This window comes from Canis aureus, chromosome 37 (genome assembly GCF_053574225.1).
Source record: "Canis aureus isolate CA01 chromosome 37, VMU_Caureus_v.1.0, whole genome shotgun sequence".
In the NCBI taxonomy this organism is placed as follows: domain Eukaryota; kingdom Metazoa; phylum Chordata; class Mammalia; order Carnivora; family Canidae; genus Canis; species Canis aureus.
The window spans coordinates 11900742-11920572 of NC_135647.1; the positions used below are offsets into that span (position 1 = coordinate 11900742).

The following is a 19831-nucleotide window of genomic DNA, read 5'->3' on the forward strand; positions in this document are numbered from 1 at the left end:
TGGTTTGGCGCCTGCCTTTGGCCCAGGGCGCGATCCTGGAGACCCGGGATCGAATCCCACGTCAGGCTCCCGGTGCATGGAGCCTGCTTCTCCCTCTGCCTGTGTCTCTGCCTCTCTCTCTCTCTCTCTCTCTCTGTGTGACTATCATAAATTAAAAAAAAAAAAAAAAGAATTAGATGGGATTTAAAACTGGAAAGAAATCTTGTCTATTTTGTCCTCATATAAGCCCTGAGTTTCTGAACAGAATTTTCCCAAAATTAAATATTATGTATTAATTCCAAATGTACAGAAGGATAAAGTAGGGTAGGGGGGAGGAGGGAAAGAAATATCTCAAGTAACTAAAAGTACCTTTAGAAAAATAACAATTATTAAAAATCAGAGGAAGTCCAGAGTTGTGCCTAACAGAAACATACTCTGTGGAGGAGGAGGAGGAAAGGACAGATTGCATGTATCAGTCAGGTCTCACCATGCTGGTGCGAGGATGTGGAGGGATGAGGTCACTGATACGCTGATGGCGGGGCCACAGTATGGAACCAGCCACTCTAGAGGAGAGTGTGAAAAAAAAAAAAAAAAAAAAAGCACATACCTTATGACCCAGCAATTGTGTTCTTGGGCATTAATTTCAGAAACTACCTATTTTCATCCAAGAACTGGTACACAAATGTTCATAGCAGCTCTATTATACTAGTCAAATTTGGAAACAACAAACAATGAGTGGATGGTCAAACTGTGGTACATCCATACCATGAAATTCTACTCAGCAATAGAAAGGAACAAAATATCCACACCTGCACCGGCTGGATGAATCCCAAGGAAATTATGCGGAGTGAAAAAAGCCAGTCCTCAAAGGATATATACTGTATGATTCCATTTGTGAAGTAATATAATTCATTTAGAGACCAGATTTCTGGTTGTGGGGAGGCAGGGAAGAAGGATGTGGTCACAGGAGGCTAACAAGAGGGGGCCTTGGGGGCTGGGTACAGCTGGGTACTTGATTTTGACTTGTTGCCCAAGACCATACATGGCCTAAGACTGCATAGAGCCCCTCCCACAGCACATGCTCACATGCTCTAGTGGGGCTCGTACCAATGTAATTTATTTGGGGTTTGATGTAACACCATAATTGTGTGAGATGTTAGTTTAGGGTGGGTGTATGGGGTTGCCCTGTACGTTTCTTGATAATATCCCATGAACCTGTGACTATTTCAAAGTAAAAACTTCAACAACAACCATGTAAGTGACACCAAAAAAAAAAAAAAAAGGACCTGATGTTGTAATTCTGATGAATATACACCAAATGGTACCAGAGATCATCTATTCATGGTGACTTATGAGGGATTTTCACCTTATTATTTGTGCCTTTTTTAGAATTAAAATTTCTCCACAATGTACATGTATTATTCATGTACCCAGAAAGATTAAATAAATGCAGATAGTTAGAACCATGAAAAAAAAAAATAGTCCTAGTGTTTAAATTCTATCACATGGATGGAATTTAGTGTGGTCTTTTAGTGACCATGTGGTTTGACAGTCTGTCAGCAGTTAAGTTTTTATCAAAAACCTGCTGGAAAGGCATTTGTTTTACTTTTTTTTTGTTTTTTGTTTTTGTTTTTGTTTTTAAGTAGGCTTCATGCCTAGTGTGGAGCTCAGTGTGGAGCCCAGTGTGGAGCCCAGTGCAGGGCTTGCATTCACGACCCTGGGATCATGACCTGAGCTGAGATCAGGAGACAGGTGCTTAACCAACTGAGCCTCCAGGCCCCCTGCTTACCTGTTTGTGTTTAGGAGTGTACAGAGATTTCACGCGGTCCGCCTGGATCTGGTCACAAGCACTTTACCATCACAGAATTCTTCCTCTCCAACCATGTAAAAACATCTGAATTGTAAATATCTTCTGGATTTTAAATTTATTCTTATTTTTGGATATTTAGCTTGAATGAAAAATGTTCTCTATCTTCAGTGTTCTATAGAGATTACCAGAATTTTTCTTATCTCTCATATGAAATTCCACTGTTTCTCCTCTAACATTTTTAGATTCGAGAGATTATCGTCAGCTCTACCAGGGACGTTTAGCCCGGTTTTCCTCACATCATCATGTCTTTCAACTCTTGAAGTCTTGGGGGCCATTTGCAGCTCTTCACAACTGACGGTCTCTGTACTCGCCAGCTCTGATAGGAGGCGCAGTTGGGGAGTGGTTTGAAACTGTTCCTAAAGTGAGCTTGATGGATTTTTTTTTTTTGTATGTGTATTTCATATGTCCTGTGCCACTCTTATGGCCCGTTAAAACATAAAATTGAGAACTGATTATACTATCTTCACTGGTCATGGGACCTTTTGTTGTGAGAAATTATCCATTTGGAGTTAGTGGCGGCCAGCATGGAGCATGGACAAGACCAGGGGTGCTGCAGACCAGGGTGGTAGTGGAACAAAATGATCATTCCTGCCTTCTGGCCTCAAAGCTAGTGTGACTTTTTCAGGTCGGTCTTTTCTTTTCTCCTTTCTTTTCTTTTTTTTTTTTTCCTTTTTTTCTTTTTTCTTTTCTTTCATTTCTTTTTCTTTTTTTCTTTCTTCTTTCTTTCTTTTCTTTCTTTTCTTTTTCTTTCTTTCCTTCCTTCCTTCCTTCCTTCCTTCCTTCCTTCCTTCCTTCCTTCCTTCCTTCCTTCCTTCCTTCCAGTTATATGTTGAAGCTCTTTATTGTTTATTTGTTTGAGAGAGAATGAGCAAGTGGGGAAAAGGGAGAAGCAGACTCCTTACTGAGCAGGGAGCCAATGTGGGGCTCCATCTCAGGACCCTGGGATCACAACCTGAGCAGAAGACACATGCTTAACCAAATGAGCCACCCAGGCACCCTTGTTGAAGCTCTTTAAATTTTTGTATTTGTCTTGCTTTTCCAAGCATAATAAATGATGTCTTAAGTATGAACAAGGGGTCATTTTTCCTTGTAGAAAGTGTTCTGTAATTTATATTTTTCTGGAGTCATTCTAAACTTTGGACACCACTAAACCTCTGGATTTGAAATACTCTCTCCCATGGCCTTCCACCATTGCACCAGCCCCAGATGCAGCTGTTTCATGGGAAGAACTGACCTGACAGTAGGATGAGCCACAACACTAGAACCTCAGGCCCGGAGGAGGGGGAGGGGGGTAGGTTCGCCTTCTCTGCTGCTGAGCAGCACAGCTCTTACCATCTGCCCTGTGCTGTTTCAGCATCACCCTGAGCTCAGGGCTGGTGAGGGTGGCCCTACTGCTGCTCCGTGTTTCTCGAGAAGCGGCCAGCTCGGGCACTGCAGCCCCTCTGAAGCTGACATAGGGCAGTCACAAGAATTTCCAGTAACTGCTGCATAACATGCTTTAAACTAACAACAGTGATTTTCTTCTTCTTCTTTAAGTCATCTTAAATTCCTTGACCTACCCCCCCCCGCTTTTGTGAGGATTGAGACACGATTAGATTTCATTCCAATATAGAAAACCTAAGATAAAAAACCATAGGACTGCTGATTCAGAAATAGGAGAGCACTGAAGCAGAAGTCTTGAGAATGAAAGTTTTAAACTATACAACTATATCTATAGACGATCTTATTAATTCGGTTAAAACAAGGTATTCTTTAGTGAAAACCCCTTTGATAATTTCTACCTTGATCTCTGTTTTTGAGCTACTTATTCTGGAATTATGTTTTTTCAAGGATTAATTGAACTTCGCTTGAAATGTGTGAAGCATATTTAATCTGTTTTAGGGTTGACTTATTCTAATGCACTTGGCAGCCAGGAAGCATTTGAGCAGAGAGGTTGATGGCTGAAGTGAAACAAATGAAGAGACATCCTCTTCAGTCCCCTTCCTCCCCTCTTACGAGTCCACTCGATCCCATGTGGATTTAGTAAGGGCACTGAAAGGTGACTAATTCTGAAGTGCCTGAGTGGGGCTGAGAGAGCTGGGCTAATGCTCAGTGTTGTACGTGTCCTGGCTGGTGGTAAAGTTTCATATTTCCTTGTTCATCATGCTCCTTTTCAAGAGTCCATTATTTCAAATAACGCTGGTAGGAGCCGTCAGCTCTTGGCCAGGGCTGTGTGCCTGGTGATTCACATCTGTTACCTCATGGACTCCTGCCAACAGCTTTATGGAATAGGTGATTTTACCTTTCTCGTAGGAGAGGAGGAGGTTGATGCTCAGAGAGGTTAAGTGATGGCTAGTCCTAGATATGCCAGCGTGGTTTCTCTGGAAGTGGAGCCTGGGATGAGGATCGTGCAGGTAGTTTGTGTGGGAGACAATCCCAGAGAGCAGGAGTAAGGATGCAGAGAGTGAGCACAGGAGGAAAAGCCAAGACAGGTATGTGTTACTAAGTCCGTGCTATAGCTGTGGTTCCCCCAGGAACTCTGAGAAGTGTTCAGAATGCCTCCTAGTGTTGTCCATCCACGGGATGGGAGACTGGAACATTGATACTCCGATGTCTGTCACCTGTTGGTTGAGAGCTGTGTGAATTCCCCAGAACCTCTGGGCTCTGCAGCTTGAGGTCCCCTGAGACCAAGACTGATTCCAAAACCTGCGCTCCTCCCAGACCATCTTCCTTTCAGCAAATCTATGAGACGGAGTAAGTCAGGGTGACATGGAAATGTAGAGAATGCCTGTAGTAATTATAATAACATGAATAGAAGGCACATCATAAGTATGATATCTGTAATTATATGAATTTGGGAAGATTTCTGTTGGTGTAGCTTGGTTAATGCTAGTTTGCATTCCTTGCATGGATATAGTTTAGAATATGGGAAGAATGCCCAGAATATTCTAAGTACTGGAGACTATAACTGATTTGGGATTAAAAACGTACCCCATTATTGAGCTTTTAAGGTACATCATGCATATGGGATTATGCTGTTCTTGGTACTTGTGAAGTGTAGTGTTGGATATTGGTGGAGGTGGTGAGGACTAAGGCAGAGCACACTGGGCCTCAGACCATCGTTCAGGATAAGTTCCATGTATCTTATGTTGTTAAAAATCACTTGAGAGGTCCCCCTGGGTGGCTCAGTTGGTTGGGCATCTACCTCTTGATCTCAGCTCACATCTTGATCTCAGGGTTGTGAGTTCCACACCAGGTGTGGAGCTTACTTTTTAAAAAAATTATTTGATAACATCCCAAGGGTTTTTTATTGATACGTAATTGACCTATAACATTGTGGAAGTTTAATGAACATGAATTGCTGTACATGTTGGCTTGATGCAAGTATATATTGCAGTGTGGTTACACTGTAGCAGTTGGCAACACCTCCATCACCTCACAAAATTACATTTCTTTTTTGTGGTGAGAACATTTAGGATCTAGTTTCTTTTTTCTTTTTTTTTAAAGATTTATTTATTTATTCATGATAGACACATAGAGAGAGAGGTGGAGACACAGGCAGAGGGAGAAGCAGGCTCCATGCAGGGAGCCCGACGTGGGACTCGATCCCGCGACTCCAGGATCGCGCCCTGGGCCGAAGGCGGCGCTAACCGCTGAGCCACCCAGGGATCCCCCTAGGATCTAGTTTCTTAGCAACTTTGAAGTAAATAACATAGTAGTGTTGGCTCTGACCACAGTATTTTACATTAGCTCTCTTCTAACTACAAGTTTGTACCTTCTGACCCACGTCTCCCATTTCCCCTACCACCCATCTCCGGTAACCACCATTCTACTTTCTGTTTCTACGAGTTTGGCTTTTTAAGATGCCACATCTAAGTGGCATATGGTATTTGTCTTTCTCTGTCTGACTTGTCTTGCTTAGCATTATGCCCTCGAGGCCTATCCATGTTGTCGCAAATAGCAGGATTTCCTTCTTCCTTATGAATGTGTCATATTCCATTGTTATGTGTATGCACACACACATGCACACGCACACCATATCCATTCATTCTTTCACAGACACCTAGGTTAGTCCCATATCTTGGTAATCATGAATAATGCTTGAGTGCAGAGATCCTTTCGATATGCTGTTTTTGTTTTATTCATTTTATAACCCAGAAATGAGAGTGCAGGATCATAGGGTAGCTCTACTTTTAATTTTTTGAGGAGCCTCCATCCTGGTCTCCACAGTGGCTGCACCAGTTTGCATCCCCACCACCCGTGCACGAGGGCCCCCTCTCTCCAAGTCCTTACCAGCACCTTTTATCTCCTATTTTCTCAGTGATGGCCACCCTTACAGGTGTGAGGTGGCCTCTCACATAGTTCTCACTTGCATGGCCCTGATGCCGAGTGATGTGGAGCATCTTTTCATGTGTCTGTTGATCATTTGTGAATCTTACTTGGAAAAAATCTTTATTCAGATTCTCTGTCCATTTTTTAATTGGATTTTTTTTAAATTACTGAGTTACATGAGTTCTAATGTCCCAAAGATATGCATTCTCCAGAGGAAACTGTGGGGAATAATGTCTTTGGTGAAAGTATTTCTTAGGGCTTGGGGCCCTCAGCGTACTCCTTGACCGTGAAGTAGCCGAAGCATTCTGTTGCGCCAGACTCAGCCTCACGTGGGGTCTGCCACAGGATAGTTGTTGCAAACTATCTACTTAAGGGAAAGAACTCAAGTTGTCATGTTTTGATTCTTCAGCCAGGCAGATGTGGGCAGGGGCTGGCAGTGGTGCGATTGATTTGGAGTATTCCCATATTGCTGCTTAAGGGAGCAGCTCACACTGAGCGCGATGAATCAGGTCCAGTCTGTAGGTCAGACGTCAAGGCCCTGTGCCTCACAGGGCACACTGCTCTCTGGAGAGCCCAGAGAAGAACCCACTTCCAAGCACATTCTGGTTGTTGGTGGGGTCCCAGCCCCCGCACCTGTAGGACGAAGGCCCCAGGTTTCTGGCTGGTGGTCCATCTGGGACTGTTCTCAGTTCCTGGACACTGTGTTCCATACCACATGGCCCTTGCATCTTCAGAGCCAGCATGGGAGGATGGCCCTGTGTCACCTCCCTCTCTCACTTCCCATCTCTTTCTCCAGAAGTACAGGCGCCTTTAAGAGCCTCGTCAGGTCAGGCTTGCCCAGATGACCTCTCCGCTTCAAGTCAGCTGTGCCACAGGGCATAACCTAATCATGGCAGTAAAATCAGTCCTGTTAACAGTGCGAGGTTTGCACAGGGTGTGTGTACCGGGAAGCCAGGGATCCTGGAGCTACCTTAGAAGTCGTCCCCCACCATGTGAAGTAGAGAGGACTCGAGAATTCATACCCCATGGCCCACGTACATGGTGGAAGCTGGCACACACCTGAGCCAGATGGCATTGTCTGTATTCTCCACGCGTGCACTGAGGATGGCTAAGCCACTAGAAAGTGTTTATAGAATGGCAGATGTGGGGTTCTTGGCATGCCAAGGCTGAGGCTGATGATCCCCATTGTTCTTTCCTGGTATCACTGACTCAGCCCAAACTTGAAGCGACCTTGCTCACTTTAATCATAAAGTTCCTTCAACATCATTTCATTGACGTTGCACATCGGGATTGGGTGAACATTTCTGTCCCAAATTCAGATGGGTAACGGGAGGCTCCAGGAGGCTGATGGACTTTAGCCAGGTTGCATGGCTGATGAGCCGCAGAGCCAAGGCCACACTCCTCGGATGCACCACAAGGGCTGCACGCGGGCGGGCTCTGAGCCTGCAGAGGTCAGAAAGCATCCTCTGTGGGCGCCGCCCGCCAGAAAGCCGGGGGCGGCAGCTGCTCTGCTGTACCGTGTAAGCTGCGAAAGTCTCATCGCAGGGATGTGTAGGCCTCAGGACGAAGCACCGGGTTCCACTCGAGTTAGGGGACAGGTCAGCGGAGAGGCTGGTGTTGGCAGATGAACAGCTGTTCTGTACAGAGTGGGAGATGTGGTGGGAAGGTCAGTCCAGGCAGGGGGACCAGCATAGACGGGCACGGCGTGCCGGTGACAGGAAGTGGCCCTCGCTGAGGGAGGGCAGGCTGCCTGCGGCCCAGTCGGGGCACGGGCACACGGGACACACTGGGCTCGGGGGGTACGTATTTATTCCCGTTTCCTGTCTGCGTCCCGTTTCAAACCCTGACCCAGAGTGTTGTGTTTCCTCAGCTGAACTCGATGCAGAGCACACCCAGAAGGCCCTGGAAATGGAGCACACCCAGCAAGCGAAGTTGAAAGAGCGGCAGAAGTTTTTTGAGGAAGCCTTTCAGCAAGACATGGAGCAGTACCTGTCCACAGGTTACCTGCAGATAGCGGAGAGGAGAGGCAAGTGGGGGCGACCGTGGCTGGCGGGGGGCGCAGTCCTCAGGAACCATTCTCGTCCCGGTCCCCAAAACTTGAAATGGATGCATCTTGCCACATTTGTCTTGTCAGGGTTTTTGCACCTTCCTGTAGTTGAGGTACTTAGAAAACCTAAAATATGTGTTTTTGTTTTTTTTTTAAAGGGTAAAAAAAAAAAAAAGGAAAGGCAGCATTACCTTTAATTCTACAGAATAATGTCCGTTACTATGTTAGGGGCGGTTCTTTCCAGTCTGAGGGTCTGTGGACCTAATTGGCATCACATGTACATACGTCTGGCTTGGTGTCTAGCGTAATGGCGCACGGGGATCCTTCCCAGGGTCCGTAAACATGCTTTCAAAGGGCAACGTCTTCGGCGCTGCATCTTCACCGTCAGGAGGTACACGGCGCTCCATTTAACCAGTGCCCTAGTTGGACAGGCCGATCCTGGTTGTGTGGTGAACATCTAGGTGCGTAACTGTTTGTCTGCATCTTGATGGTTCCTGAGAACAAAGGGAGCAGGGTCGGGGCCCCTCAGAAGGAGCACTCGGGGTGGCAGCTTCCATTCCCCTTGGGCAGGAGCAGCAGGTGGCTCAGGGCGCCCGGGGTGGGACAGAGAAGTGCCCAGGCCTTCCCTGCTCACCCGCACCCCTGAGAGCCCCTCGTCCGCGGATGTGCCAGTTCTCAGCCTTCATTCTCTCCCCGGGCCTGGGGTCCCCTGCCCCTCGCCACAGCCCCGATGTCCTTCCTGGTCCTTCCGTCCCGTGGCTTCCCCCAGGAGAGGTTAAAGAAATCAAAAAATGAGAAAGGAAAATAATGTAGAGAAAACAGATTAGAAGTGGTATCTGAATGCCCCAGAATGCACCAGAGGATGCTGTGTGGCCAGTGCTGCTTTTCTTACGGTGGCCGGACAGATTTGAACAACTGTCTCTGTGGACTTGGCGCTTTCCCTGTTGTACGCCAGTGGCCCGAAGTCTGTCTTCATCTGGAAAAGTTGGGCTGCATACATGGGATACTCATTTTCCCCAGTGTTTGGTGCTGGTTATGGACTGAGTGACCCGTTTGCTGTGAGGATTTGGGTCCTGTCCTGGGCAGGGGTGAGGAGGCCGTGGGAGCACGAGCTGCCGTGACCGGCCACACACGGGGCAGCTTAACCTGCAGGCTCTGGAGGCTCAAGTCCAAGATCACGGTTCTGGCAGGTTTGGCTCACAGGGGAGCCCTCTTCCTGGCTTGCAGCTCACTGTGTCCCCACCTGGGCCATGAGAGGCACCCCCCACACACCGGGCCTGTCTTTCTAGAGGGGCTAATCCCAGTGGGGGGGCCCAGCCCTCCCCACCTCATCTCAGCCTGCTCGCTTCCCAAGGGCCCCACCACCAGACACTGTCACACTGGGGTCAGGGCTTCAGCAGGAATCAGGGGGACACAGACATTCAGGCCATAAGGGACACGCACATCCTGGCACAGTCGCACTTAATGAGCCACTAGCAGGAGAGCCTGTGTGTTGGGGGCAGCAAAGGGAGCAGGTCCCTCTCCGCATCTGTTCAGTAGGCGTTCCCTGGGCATCTGTGAGCACGCTGCACATTTTTAGGCCCAGAGGAACAAAGAGAAAAATGAAAGTGCCTCTTAAGTCGCCCTTGTTCTCATGGGGGGTGGGGGGAGGCGGGGGTGAGCATGAAGATTCACTGAGCCGGGTGATGGGTGGGAGGAGCAGGATAGGTTCAGAGGTACCTCCTCCTGAGGACAGTGATCCCTCGGGACAGGGACCCTCTGTGGCTAGCACAGGGACACGCTCAGACACTCTTATTGGGTAGAGGTCAATTAAATATTAAGGAATTGGATTTTTATGGTTTTGGACACCTGAAAAATAACCTCCCTTCAAATTTCAAAAAAGGGCTCATTTTTTTTTTAAGGTTAAAAAAAAATGGAATCAGGCACAGGTTGCCAATTTGTGTGGTTTTTGAAAGCACTGAAGAAGAAAATTGGAAGATTTGGGCTTTTTAGCTTTTCAGCTTTTCTGCTTCAGCTAGAGCTGGAAAGCCCTTCACAGATAACAAGTAGGCATCTCTCCACCGGGCTGTTCAGAGCCGCCCGGGACTTCCCGGCCTGGCGAGCCCCACGTGACTTTCGCTGAGTATTCATCTCCAAGGATGAACACGGGGATGTTTAATGTAGAAAAATCAGTCAAAATAAAATCCCCATAGTGAACATGGTATTTTGGACTCCCTCCACGAAATCAGAAATAGCATTCTGAATTATTCTCAGTGTCCAAAGCATCATTTTTAATTAAGACAAAGGCATGGAAAGTTTTATCCAGAAAAGAGTAAAGGGACATCTGTGGCCACCCTGGATCAGGGTGAGGCTGGAGAACCCATAGAGCACGGAGTGTCATGTGCTTGGAGGGGCATAAAGTCACCGCCGATGTGCCAAGCAGCAGAGGGGGCCCGGGAGCCACGTGCCCAGCAGCGGTGAGGGGGGGTCAGGGCAGGGGGGCCTGGTGCAGCCCTGACCCGGCTCCGTCTCCCACCCGACACCACTGGGGCAGTTAGCAATGAGCAGATCACCAAGGAGATGCCCTGCTCCTTATCCCCATGTTCCCACAGGGATCTCGGGCTGGGGGTGGGGGGCTGTCCTGGTGAACTAGCAGCTCAGTGAGGTCCAATCCTGGAGCCGGCCCCCCCCCCCCTCCCCCCGGTGCCCTGAGATGCCCTCACTCAGCCCTTGGATGTTCCAGGATGGACCCAGTGCCGGGAAAGAGGAGGAGGTGATGGGTGGGCTGGTGGTAAGATCAGCAAAGTTAGAAAAGATAGAATTAATAGATAAAAATACACCAAACTAAAATTTATAGAGTGTCCCCCCAGTGTGTGATCTTGAATGGAGCAGTGGCTCAAAGTACCACCGCCAGCTTACGGGTGTGGCTTTTAAAAACCCCAGTGAGAGTTTTATTTAGAACTTTGCAATTTACTATGACCTGTTACTGGCTTTCATTGAATTAGGAAGTATTTTAAAGAATCCAAAAAAAAAGAACTGAAAATGTTTCCAGATATAACATTTTAATATTTTACCATGTTTGCTTCAGATATTGTAAAAAAATGTCATGAAATATTCCAAACATACACAAAGGTATAAGGAATAATAGAAACACCCGTGTATAGCAACCAGCCAGCTCAGGAACTGCGCAGCAACGCCGAGGAAGGCCCCGACGGCCCCCCATACGCCCCCCCCCCCCACCGTGCACGGCTGCGTGGGCTCCAGCGCGTGCCTGCTGCCTCAGTGGGCCTCCCGACCATCGTCCGCGCCGGCACGTTTCAGCCTCAACTGTTCATTTTCACTCTTAAATAGATCGATTCAGTGAATATACTGAAATTTCTTCACTGTGTTGATGGGGGTTTTAATGGTTTCGCGTTCTTTCTCATTAAAAACCCCACCGCAAGGGCGTTCTCGTGCGCCTCGGGGCTGCTCACACGCGGGCCCGGCCCGGGGGTTCCATCCAGCAGGGCCGCGGGGGCTCGGGCTCTGGCGGGCCGCCCTTGGAGGACCGCTTCCTCGGGGGGTCACGGGGACAGCGACCCCTGGGCCACTGGACGCGCTTGTCGTTCACCTGCTGGTTCTGTCCAGCTCCCGGCCCAGACGCCCGCGTGTCGTGACCCCGCCGCATCTCTGCCGACGCTTGGGAGAGCCCGAGGCTCACGCTTTGCCCATCGGTGTGACGCGAGCTCTTACTTCGGTTCCGATCAGCGTTTCCTTGACGCTCGGGGCCCTCCGCCCGGGGCATTGGCCCTGCTGGTGGGGAGCGAGGCGGTCCCCTTCACCGCTGCTCGGCTCTCCCATCCTGGAGTGGCCTTGCTCGGCGCCTTTATTTTGTTGGGACCAGCGCATCCTGTTGTGGCTCGTCGTGTCTCACCAGGGCTCCCTCCCTCCAAGGACGGAGCACTAAGCAGAACTAAGCAGAACGTGGCTACAACTGCGACTGACCACGTCCTGCTGTGCTTCCTTCGAAGCTTGCTGTGGTCTCCACGTCACACTTGGCTCTTAAATCCACCCCAGTTGGCTTTTCTGCGGATCGTGAGGGAGGCCCCAGGCGGCCCTGCAGCTCTCCGGGGCCTCTGCTCTGTCCCGTCCCGTGCGTCCAGCCTGGAGCCCGGCGGCACCGTCTTCATTCTCCAGTGAGCCGGGCTTCTCCGGGGCACCTGTGGCAGGGCCGCACGCCGGCAGGTTCCCAGGGCGGTTCACAGGGTTGGGGTCTAACTTGACCATGTGGGCTCCGGGTCTCAGGATTCTCGTCTGAATAAGGCAGTCAAGGCGATGAACGTCTCAGGAGGGTAAAGTTCACTTTTAACAGAATGTTACAGGCTTTGACAAGTAATAGGTTTCTTGGGTTTTTCCAGTTTTCCATTACAATTTATTTAACTTGTAAACTGTTTAGAAGTGTTTTTAAATAACGCGTGAAGGTGTTTGTAGCTACCCTTTGTTACTTCTTTGTGGTTGTGGAGAATGGGATTTTTTAAATTCAAGACAGAGTTTATCTTTCATGCGTACTTGAGAGCAAGATTCTAAACTTTCAGGTTCTGTGTGGACTCCCGGCATCTCGATATCTCTTCTCACTAAATTTCATTATTTGATCATGTGATTGTCCCAGAGGTACCTTAAGCCCTCGGTCCCCTCACGAGTATGGATTTGTTAGATCTTGTCTTTCTGCCGTTCGTTAAACAGCCACCAGGTAGGTGGTCTCACAGACGTTCTGGGTTGTCCTGGCAAACTGAGCCTCAGCACTGCGCTCTACCTCGGGGGTTTTTGCCTTCTCATAAAGTCTGTTTTGTTGCTTCTCATGTTTGTTTCTTTTGATGTCCGTATGTTCCAGGAGCATCTCCTACAAACAGAAAACAGCTAGATTTTTATCCCGTTAATTCAGTGTTATAACCCGGTACACCTGGCAAATCTGATTCCTTCACTTTACGGAGATGACTGGCGTCCCTGGCTTCATTACCGTCTTACTTGGTGCGAGTCCGACACTTTGAATCCAGTTTTCCTGTCCCACTCCTGCTGAGAATGGGACAGACAGACAGGACAGGGGGCCTTAAACCTGCAGTGAGAGCCAGGCCAGCAGCGGGAAAGGCCCCGCTGCCAGGCCTCCTCGTCCACAGAGCAGAACCCACTGGTTTCCCACCTCCTGGCACCTCCACGGGCGCCCGTGTGACCTGGGGGTGCTGTGGCACGGTGACGCCGCAGGGTCCGTACCCTGGCTCAGCCCGTGCTCACCGCGTGGCTGCAGGGGGCCACCGAGGCTCTAGAAGCTTCCCCAGCTCATGGACAGAAAGGACATGGTGTCCGTGCACACGTCAGCGCCGGTGGGCCACGGTGCTGCCCCCGCGGTGACCGGGCCCTCCCTCGCCCCCTCCGCACCATCCCGCTCGTTCCCCCCGTGCTCCCAGGACCCTCCGCGGAGCAGCCTCCTTGCGGCTGGACCTGCCCTCCAGGGCCTGGCACCTGGGGCCCTGTCCCGAGGCTGCAGCCCTGTGAGCGGCTGTCGGATGCTCAGTCTTAAATCCATTTAATGTCCTGAAACTTTAGAGATGACGTTTATCGCCTCTTCGAGCTGCGTAGGGCACCGTCTCCCGGCTTTTATTGTTACTGAAAAGCTGCAGGCCTAGTGACGTCCCCCTGCCTCCTCTGCCCTCCTCTCGGATGTCAGCAGAATCCTCACCCCTCGGACGGTCACTGCTCCCCCTTCTCATCTTGGAGCCGTGACCCTGCTCAGCCGTGTTTTCCAGCTGTTTCTGTGCAGCCTGCTCGCTGTAGCTTGCGCACTGGAGCGGCCCTCACTGATCTTCGGATTAACTCCTGCCCTGAGTTCTGGAGTTTGGTGATGGAAATATTCACGTCTGGAAGTTTATTTGGCTTCTTCTCAAGTATTTGTTTTCAACCTGTTGTTTTTTGATTCCATCTTTTAAGTTCATTAAAATACTCAGCCTTGGGGAGGGGGTGTCACACTGAGCGGGTTTCTGCTGACACCCCCCCACACACACACTCCGTGAGCGAGCCCTGGACCAGCTCCATTGCTGTGTTTACGTTACTGGCATTACTGGAGCGTTACTGGGAGCCGCAGGCCTAAGGGTGTTTTGCATCCAGAAATAACGTGCTTCTGCTGGGCACCGTTACGCCTGGGGTGATGAAGTCAACTGGCCTGCGGTTTTGGGGACCACAGAGAGGCTCCAGATGCAGGAGGCACCCCCCACCCCCAGACCCAGGCTGACCCCCCCAAGGGGGTCGATTTTGGCCTGTGGCCGGTCGTTTTCTCTAACCTATGCTTTAGCTGCAGGGACCCGGTAGTGCCACCCGGCCAGCCTGCAGCTGCCCAAACCTTGGCTGCTGTTCAGACCGAGAGGCCCCGAGGGCGAGGACAGTGTTGACCATGACGATGGAGTCTGGGGCCCTCTGTGGGCAGGGAGGTCACGGACCACGTGGCTGTGTGCGACGGCCCCACTCCCAGCCACACCTGTCAGCACGCGGCTGGCAGTGAGCAGGGAAACTGCCACAAGGGTCTGAACGACACGGCCACCAGGGCTGGTGGGGTCAGAGTGCTGGACCGGGAGGGGTCCTTCCTGTTTTAGGAGGTTGAGGGGACGTACCTTACACACAGGGCGGACTGTGCAGGCCTGGCGCACCTGAAGCTCACCTTTTAGCGGCTTCTTGAAGTGTCCTTTCCTCTCCCGCCCGTGTCTTCCCAGAGCCCATGGGCAGCATGTCGTCCATGGAGGTCAACATCGACATGCTGGAGCAGATGGACCTGATGGACATCTCTGACCAGGAGGCCCTGGACGTCTTCCTGAACTCCGGCGCTGAAGACAACACGGTGCCGTCTCCGGTCTCAGGTGGGGAGGACAGCTTGCACCAGCTCTACCACACCCCCCGTGTCCCTGCGGAGGGAAGACCTCCGAGGCCTGTGACTGGGCCGTGCGGGTCTTGCCGCCGCCGCGTTGCCGCACCCACGGGGCATCATGAGGCGAGGGGCGCGCGGGAGGCTCGGTCACCAGGGCCCAGGCGGCTGCATTCAGGTTGTGAGCACCTCTTCCGGCTGGTTAGTCCCTGGGGCAGGGGCTCCCGCGTGGTTCGCCCTCCATCCCGCGCCCCCCCCCCCCCCGGCCCCCAGCAGGTGTTACCTGGGCTCTGGCTCAGCCTGGGCTCCTAGTTCCAGAAATAGCTGCAGCCCTATGGGCAGCTGGCCGCCACTCTCTGCCTTCCCCTCATGGGGCTTCCTGGCTATGTCCCTCCTGAGCCCCAGGAGAGCTCCTCCTGAGTCCTTACCTGGGTCAGGTGGGAGAGCCTGCCTGCCCCTCCACGTACAAACAACGGGGGCAGCCCTCTGGCAGCACGCTGATCCCTCCCCCCCCCCACCAGCCATGGGGTCCCCACCTCGCAGTCAGACTCCAGCTTTCTTGCCACCCGGTATAGCCGCCCACTCCTCCTCGAGGCAGTGCTCCCCTCGTCCCGGGGGTGCCGAGGCCCATGCACAGAAAGTGGGGACACGGGGAGCAGCATGAGCCCCTTCCCCAGAGGCAGGGACAGGTGCACAGTGACCCCAACCCCTCAGACCCCCCCTTCTGGTTCCCATGACCTTGGAGAACTGCTAAAAGACCAGGGAGTTCTCTTAGGATTCCTCCCGAGGATCTAAAGATGTCCAGGTAGCCGAGGGGACACGGGACGTGCCCCTGAGAAATGCAGCATGTGCTTCGGCATCGTGTCTGTCTCTGGCCCCCGTCGGGAGGTTTCTGGACCTGTCCCAGGGACGGAGGGTCCGCACGGGGCCCCAGCTCCTCACCCTTGGAGGGACGTCTTCAAGGGCCGTTCTCTGCTGCGGGACCCCATGGCATGGTCTTCACTCCGCAGGGCCCGACTCGGGGGACAGTCGGCAGGAAATCACGCTCCGGGTTCCAGATCCCGCCGAATCGCAAGCTGAGCCTCCTCCCTCGCCATGTGCCTGCCCTGAGCTGGCCGCCCCGGCCCCCGGCGACGGTGAGGCCCCCGTGGTCCAGTCTGACGAGGAGGGAGTCGAGGTGGACACTGCCCTCGCCACGCTACACAGCGACGACAGCGACTCGTAGGTCCGCGTGTCCGGGCAGGTGCGGCCGCACGGAATGTCACCGAGGAGGCAGGTGCTTTTGTGACAGGAGGCTCTTGGCTTTTACTCAGTTGCCAATAATGTGTGAGAAACTAAGACAGCCGACAATAAAGCTTGAGGACTTCATACCGAGCGAGTGCGAGGCCAGTTTGTGCGGAAGGGCTCCTAGATCGGCCCGCCGGGCCGTGGGCCACACCGGAGCCCGCGTCAGGAGGCTCGGTGTGGCCTCCCTGCCTCGGCTCGGGGGACGGAAGCCCTTTGCAGACGGTAGATTGTGCTTCACCTAGAACACAGCCTGGTCAGCTTGGGTTTCCAGCTGCGGAGGTTGGAGTCCACAGTCCCCTGGGCGCCCCGACTCTCGGAGCGTACCCCCCGGGCCCAAGGGAGGAGCACTGGGCCCAGAGGGCGGGCGGCCCCGGAGAAGTGCCTGGTGGACGGCGGCCGTGAGGCTCTGCGCCCGGGGCTGCGGCTGGGGTCCAGACCACTGCCAGCGGCAGACGGGGAGCCGACTCCCGAGGTGCCGGGTCTCCCCGGCCTGGCTTTGGGGCTGGGGGCTTGGCCTGGTTACCAGAAAAGAAAGTTTGTCTCATTCACTCATCTTCCACAAGACAGACAAATAGCCAAAAAACTTTGTTTTTATTATTAAACCTTGTAGTACAAACCTGAAAAGTAAACAAAAAACTGGCAATAAACAACATGAAGTCTTCCCTCCCGCGGGAGGAGTGCAGAGCAGCGCTAATAAATTAAATGTCAAACTGTAAGCCATAGGCAGAAGTTTACTGTCAAAAAGAGGGAAAGTACACAGCAAGGCCATAAAAACCGGACAACCACATTGGAAAACACTTGACTCTGTTTATGTAATTGTTAAATATTCCAAAAACAGTTCAGTCTTCTGCAACAACAACCAACAAAGTGTATCACAGGACGCTCCTGACAGTCCCACTGGCAAGCTCAGTGCAACAGGGGTAGCTACGGGCTCGGTGGATCCAATTACGAAACAAAGAACAGCTTGTGAAAACAGTTCCCTTTTTTATTCCACACGTACTGTACACACAACCGGAGAAGGGCAACAGCTACTCCATTATTATTTTTGTTGTTGTTGTTCAGTGATGTAAGCAGCACTTATAAATGTTACAAGAAAAACCCTGTAAGCATCCAATCCACCCGATGAAGAAACGGAAACGTAAGGCTTTTTCTTCATCTTGTCTTCGCGCCCTCCCCACCCCCCACCAAGAAAAAGGCTCAAGTATTTAAAACAATTTACAGGCGTATGTACAAAAGGGATGGGATTCTTTTTTTTTCTTTTTTTTTCTTTTTGTTACAACATGGAGAGAAAAAATAGACAAGATGAGCGCAAATGCATTTTCACATTCAAAAAAGAACTGCAGACCTCCTAGTGGCTCTAAGTGTGACCGTCAACGAAACGAATTTAAAAGAAAGAAAGATTAATGCTGACTTGTGAAGGTGTAAAACAAGCGGTGAGATGGAGACGGAATGTTAGAAAGATTGCACATCTATGACGAAGAAGCACTTACGGCTTCGATCACTTTTTTTTTTCCTTTTTTGTTTTTTTTTCTCTTAAGGATGCTATTGAAGGGTTTTTGATAAAGTAGCCAACAGCACCAAAAAATAACAGAATGGATTTCCTAATGAAATCAGGCACAGGTGTCCCTCACGTGACCCCTCCAAGGCAGGCAGTCGTCTTCTCCCGCTCTCCTCTTTTCCAAAAACAGATGCATAGTGATGTGCTGGTAAAGAGAACCTCGGCGCTCCTCTTCCGCGTTTTGCCTCGGCTCTGCCTTCAGCTGCCGTGACCGCCCCAAGACACAGAATGGGGGTTCTCCGGTTTTTAAAATTACAAACTCATTTTGCACATGACAGAAGAAAAGACAGCCAAAGTAAAGCCATTTCTTTTCAAGTTTTGTGGTGTGTGTGTGTCTCCTATCCCTTTTCCTCTCTAGAAAAATCTGCTCACATGACTTGATGGTTTTTAAAATTTGTTCTCCAAACTTCACCCTCTTCAAAAATGGGTTAAAAAGCCTTTTTTCCCCCAAGTTACCAAAGAAAACAAAACAAAAACAAAAACAAAACAAAACAAAAAACCGAAAAGGCTTTTTTTCAGCCACAGGGGCGATACAAATTAATACAGCCCCTCAAGGGTTTTTAAAACAGTGAATATACGGCAGTTTCAAAAATCTGACTGCAGTATCTAGGTATTCTAAGTACAAAAAAAAGTTCAACAGTTTAATGCTAAAACAAAATTAGTTCTCTAAAACCAGAAGAAAATCTTCTTTAGAGCTAGTGCAAAGACAGCTTGTATCCTACAGCAAGTACTCCAAACTAGAATATAATAATTACAAAAAAATATATATCAATCGACACGGGTGTTGGCATCTTCACGACGAGCTCGAAGCACTTTTGGATGAACTGGAGGATGAAAGCCGGGATGGCGGCACGTCCACGGTCGCTCTCTTGCGGGGCCCTCTTTTTGGTGTAGGTTTACTGAGACAGTTCTCGATGCTGCCGTTCTTACCAGATACTTTGCCGCAGATCTGATTGACCAGGCTGATGATCTGCTCCTGTTTTGGGTCAAAAGGAAGACCGTGAATCACCTGGATCAGCACCGTCCCGGGAGCACCCAGGGGAAGGCTTTGCAGGGGACCCGCTGGCGGCCTGCAGGGGTCCCCTCACTCACACCCCAGGGTCGAAGGCTCTCGTCTCCCAGAGAAACGCCTGCAAGTCCGCACCTCCACATGGCACCCCTGCGCCCCCACCCGCGGCTGCAGGAAGCCCTGGACTCCAGGAGGTGGGGGAGCCGCACACTCAGCTCCCCACGCGGCCTCCTCACCTCCTCACAGGGCCGGGGCCAGCCAGGCGGGTCACCGCCCACGGCCCTTTCCCAGCACCCACCCCCACCCCATGCCCCCACCCCATCCCCCCACCGGGGCCTGGCTCAGCGCAGAGACGGAGCTCAGCTCCCCCGCACCAGGCGTCTCGGAGGGAGACCCGGGGCTTGGGCTCTGGCCACTTGCCGCCCGCACGGTGACCAGCGCCTGAAGCTGTTGCAGCCCAGCCACCACCCTGACGCTGGAGCCTCCCCCTTCACCTGGTCGGGCCCAGCAACACACTCGTCTGCTCAGAAATACGTCCGGTGCTCCCTCCTCCTCGGCGCTGGGAGACCGCTCTCAAGCATTCTCAAAATTCGGTCAAGGGAACCCTCAGCCACTGGCATCAAGGATGTTTTTGTAACGTCAACACAACTCTGAACCACCGAGTTTTACAGGAAACCACGGGGCAGAATCCCAAATTGGCACGTGGCCTGACCTGCACCTCGTGAGCACCTCCCCTGGACGAGGGATGGAGGGGCCGTGGGCACACGGGATGGGAGTGGCCAGCGCTGTACTCAAAGGCCCGGGCCGGCGCAGTCCCAGGTGGGCCCTCCAGCAACAGGGGTGGAGGTGTTAGAGGTGAAGGAAGGAAGCATCTGGAGGAACGGGGTGGCACGTTTATGAAGGCG

The 19831-nt window shown here is 51.3% G+C and overlaps 2 protein-coding genes across 5 annotated transcripts in view; one reads left to right on the forward strand and one right to left on the reverse strand.

The window, feature by feature from the left end:
* The window catches only part of DTNBP1 (dystrobrevin binding protein 1), a 125205-nt gene extending 108765 nt beyond the window's left edge, over positions 1 to 16440 (forward strand). For both annotated transcript variants that reach the window (XM_077885787.1, XM_077885788.1), the window contains 3 exons: positions 8031 to 8186; positions 14924 to 15067; positions 16083 to 16440. In XM_077885787.1, the coding sequence (XP_077741913.1) occupies positions 8031 to 8186; positions 14924 to 15067; positions 16083 to 16297 (515 nt within the window). In that variant the 3' untranslated portion in view covers positions 16298 to 16440. The remainder of the gene's footprint in view (positions 1 to 8030; positions 8187 to 14923; positions 15068 to 16082) is intronic.
* Positions 16441 to 16931: 491 nt separating this feature from the next.
* The window catches only part of JARID2 (jumonji and AT-rich interaction domain containing 2), a 260932-nt gene continuing 258032 nt past the window's right edge, over positions 16932 to 19831 (reverse strand). For all 3 annotated transcript variants that reach the window (XM_077885784.1, XM_077885786.1, XM_077885785.1), the window contains one exon: positions 16932 to 18893. In XM_077885784.1, coding sequence (XP_077741910.1) covers positions 18711 to 18893 — 183 coding nt within the window. In that variant the 3' untranslated portion in view covers positions 16932 to 18710. The remainder of the gene's footprint in view (positions 18894 to 19831) is intronic.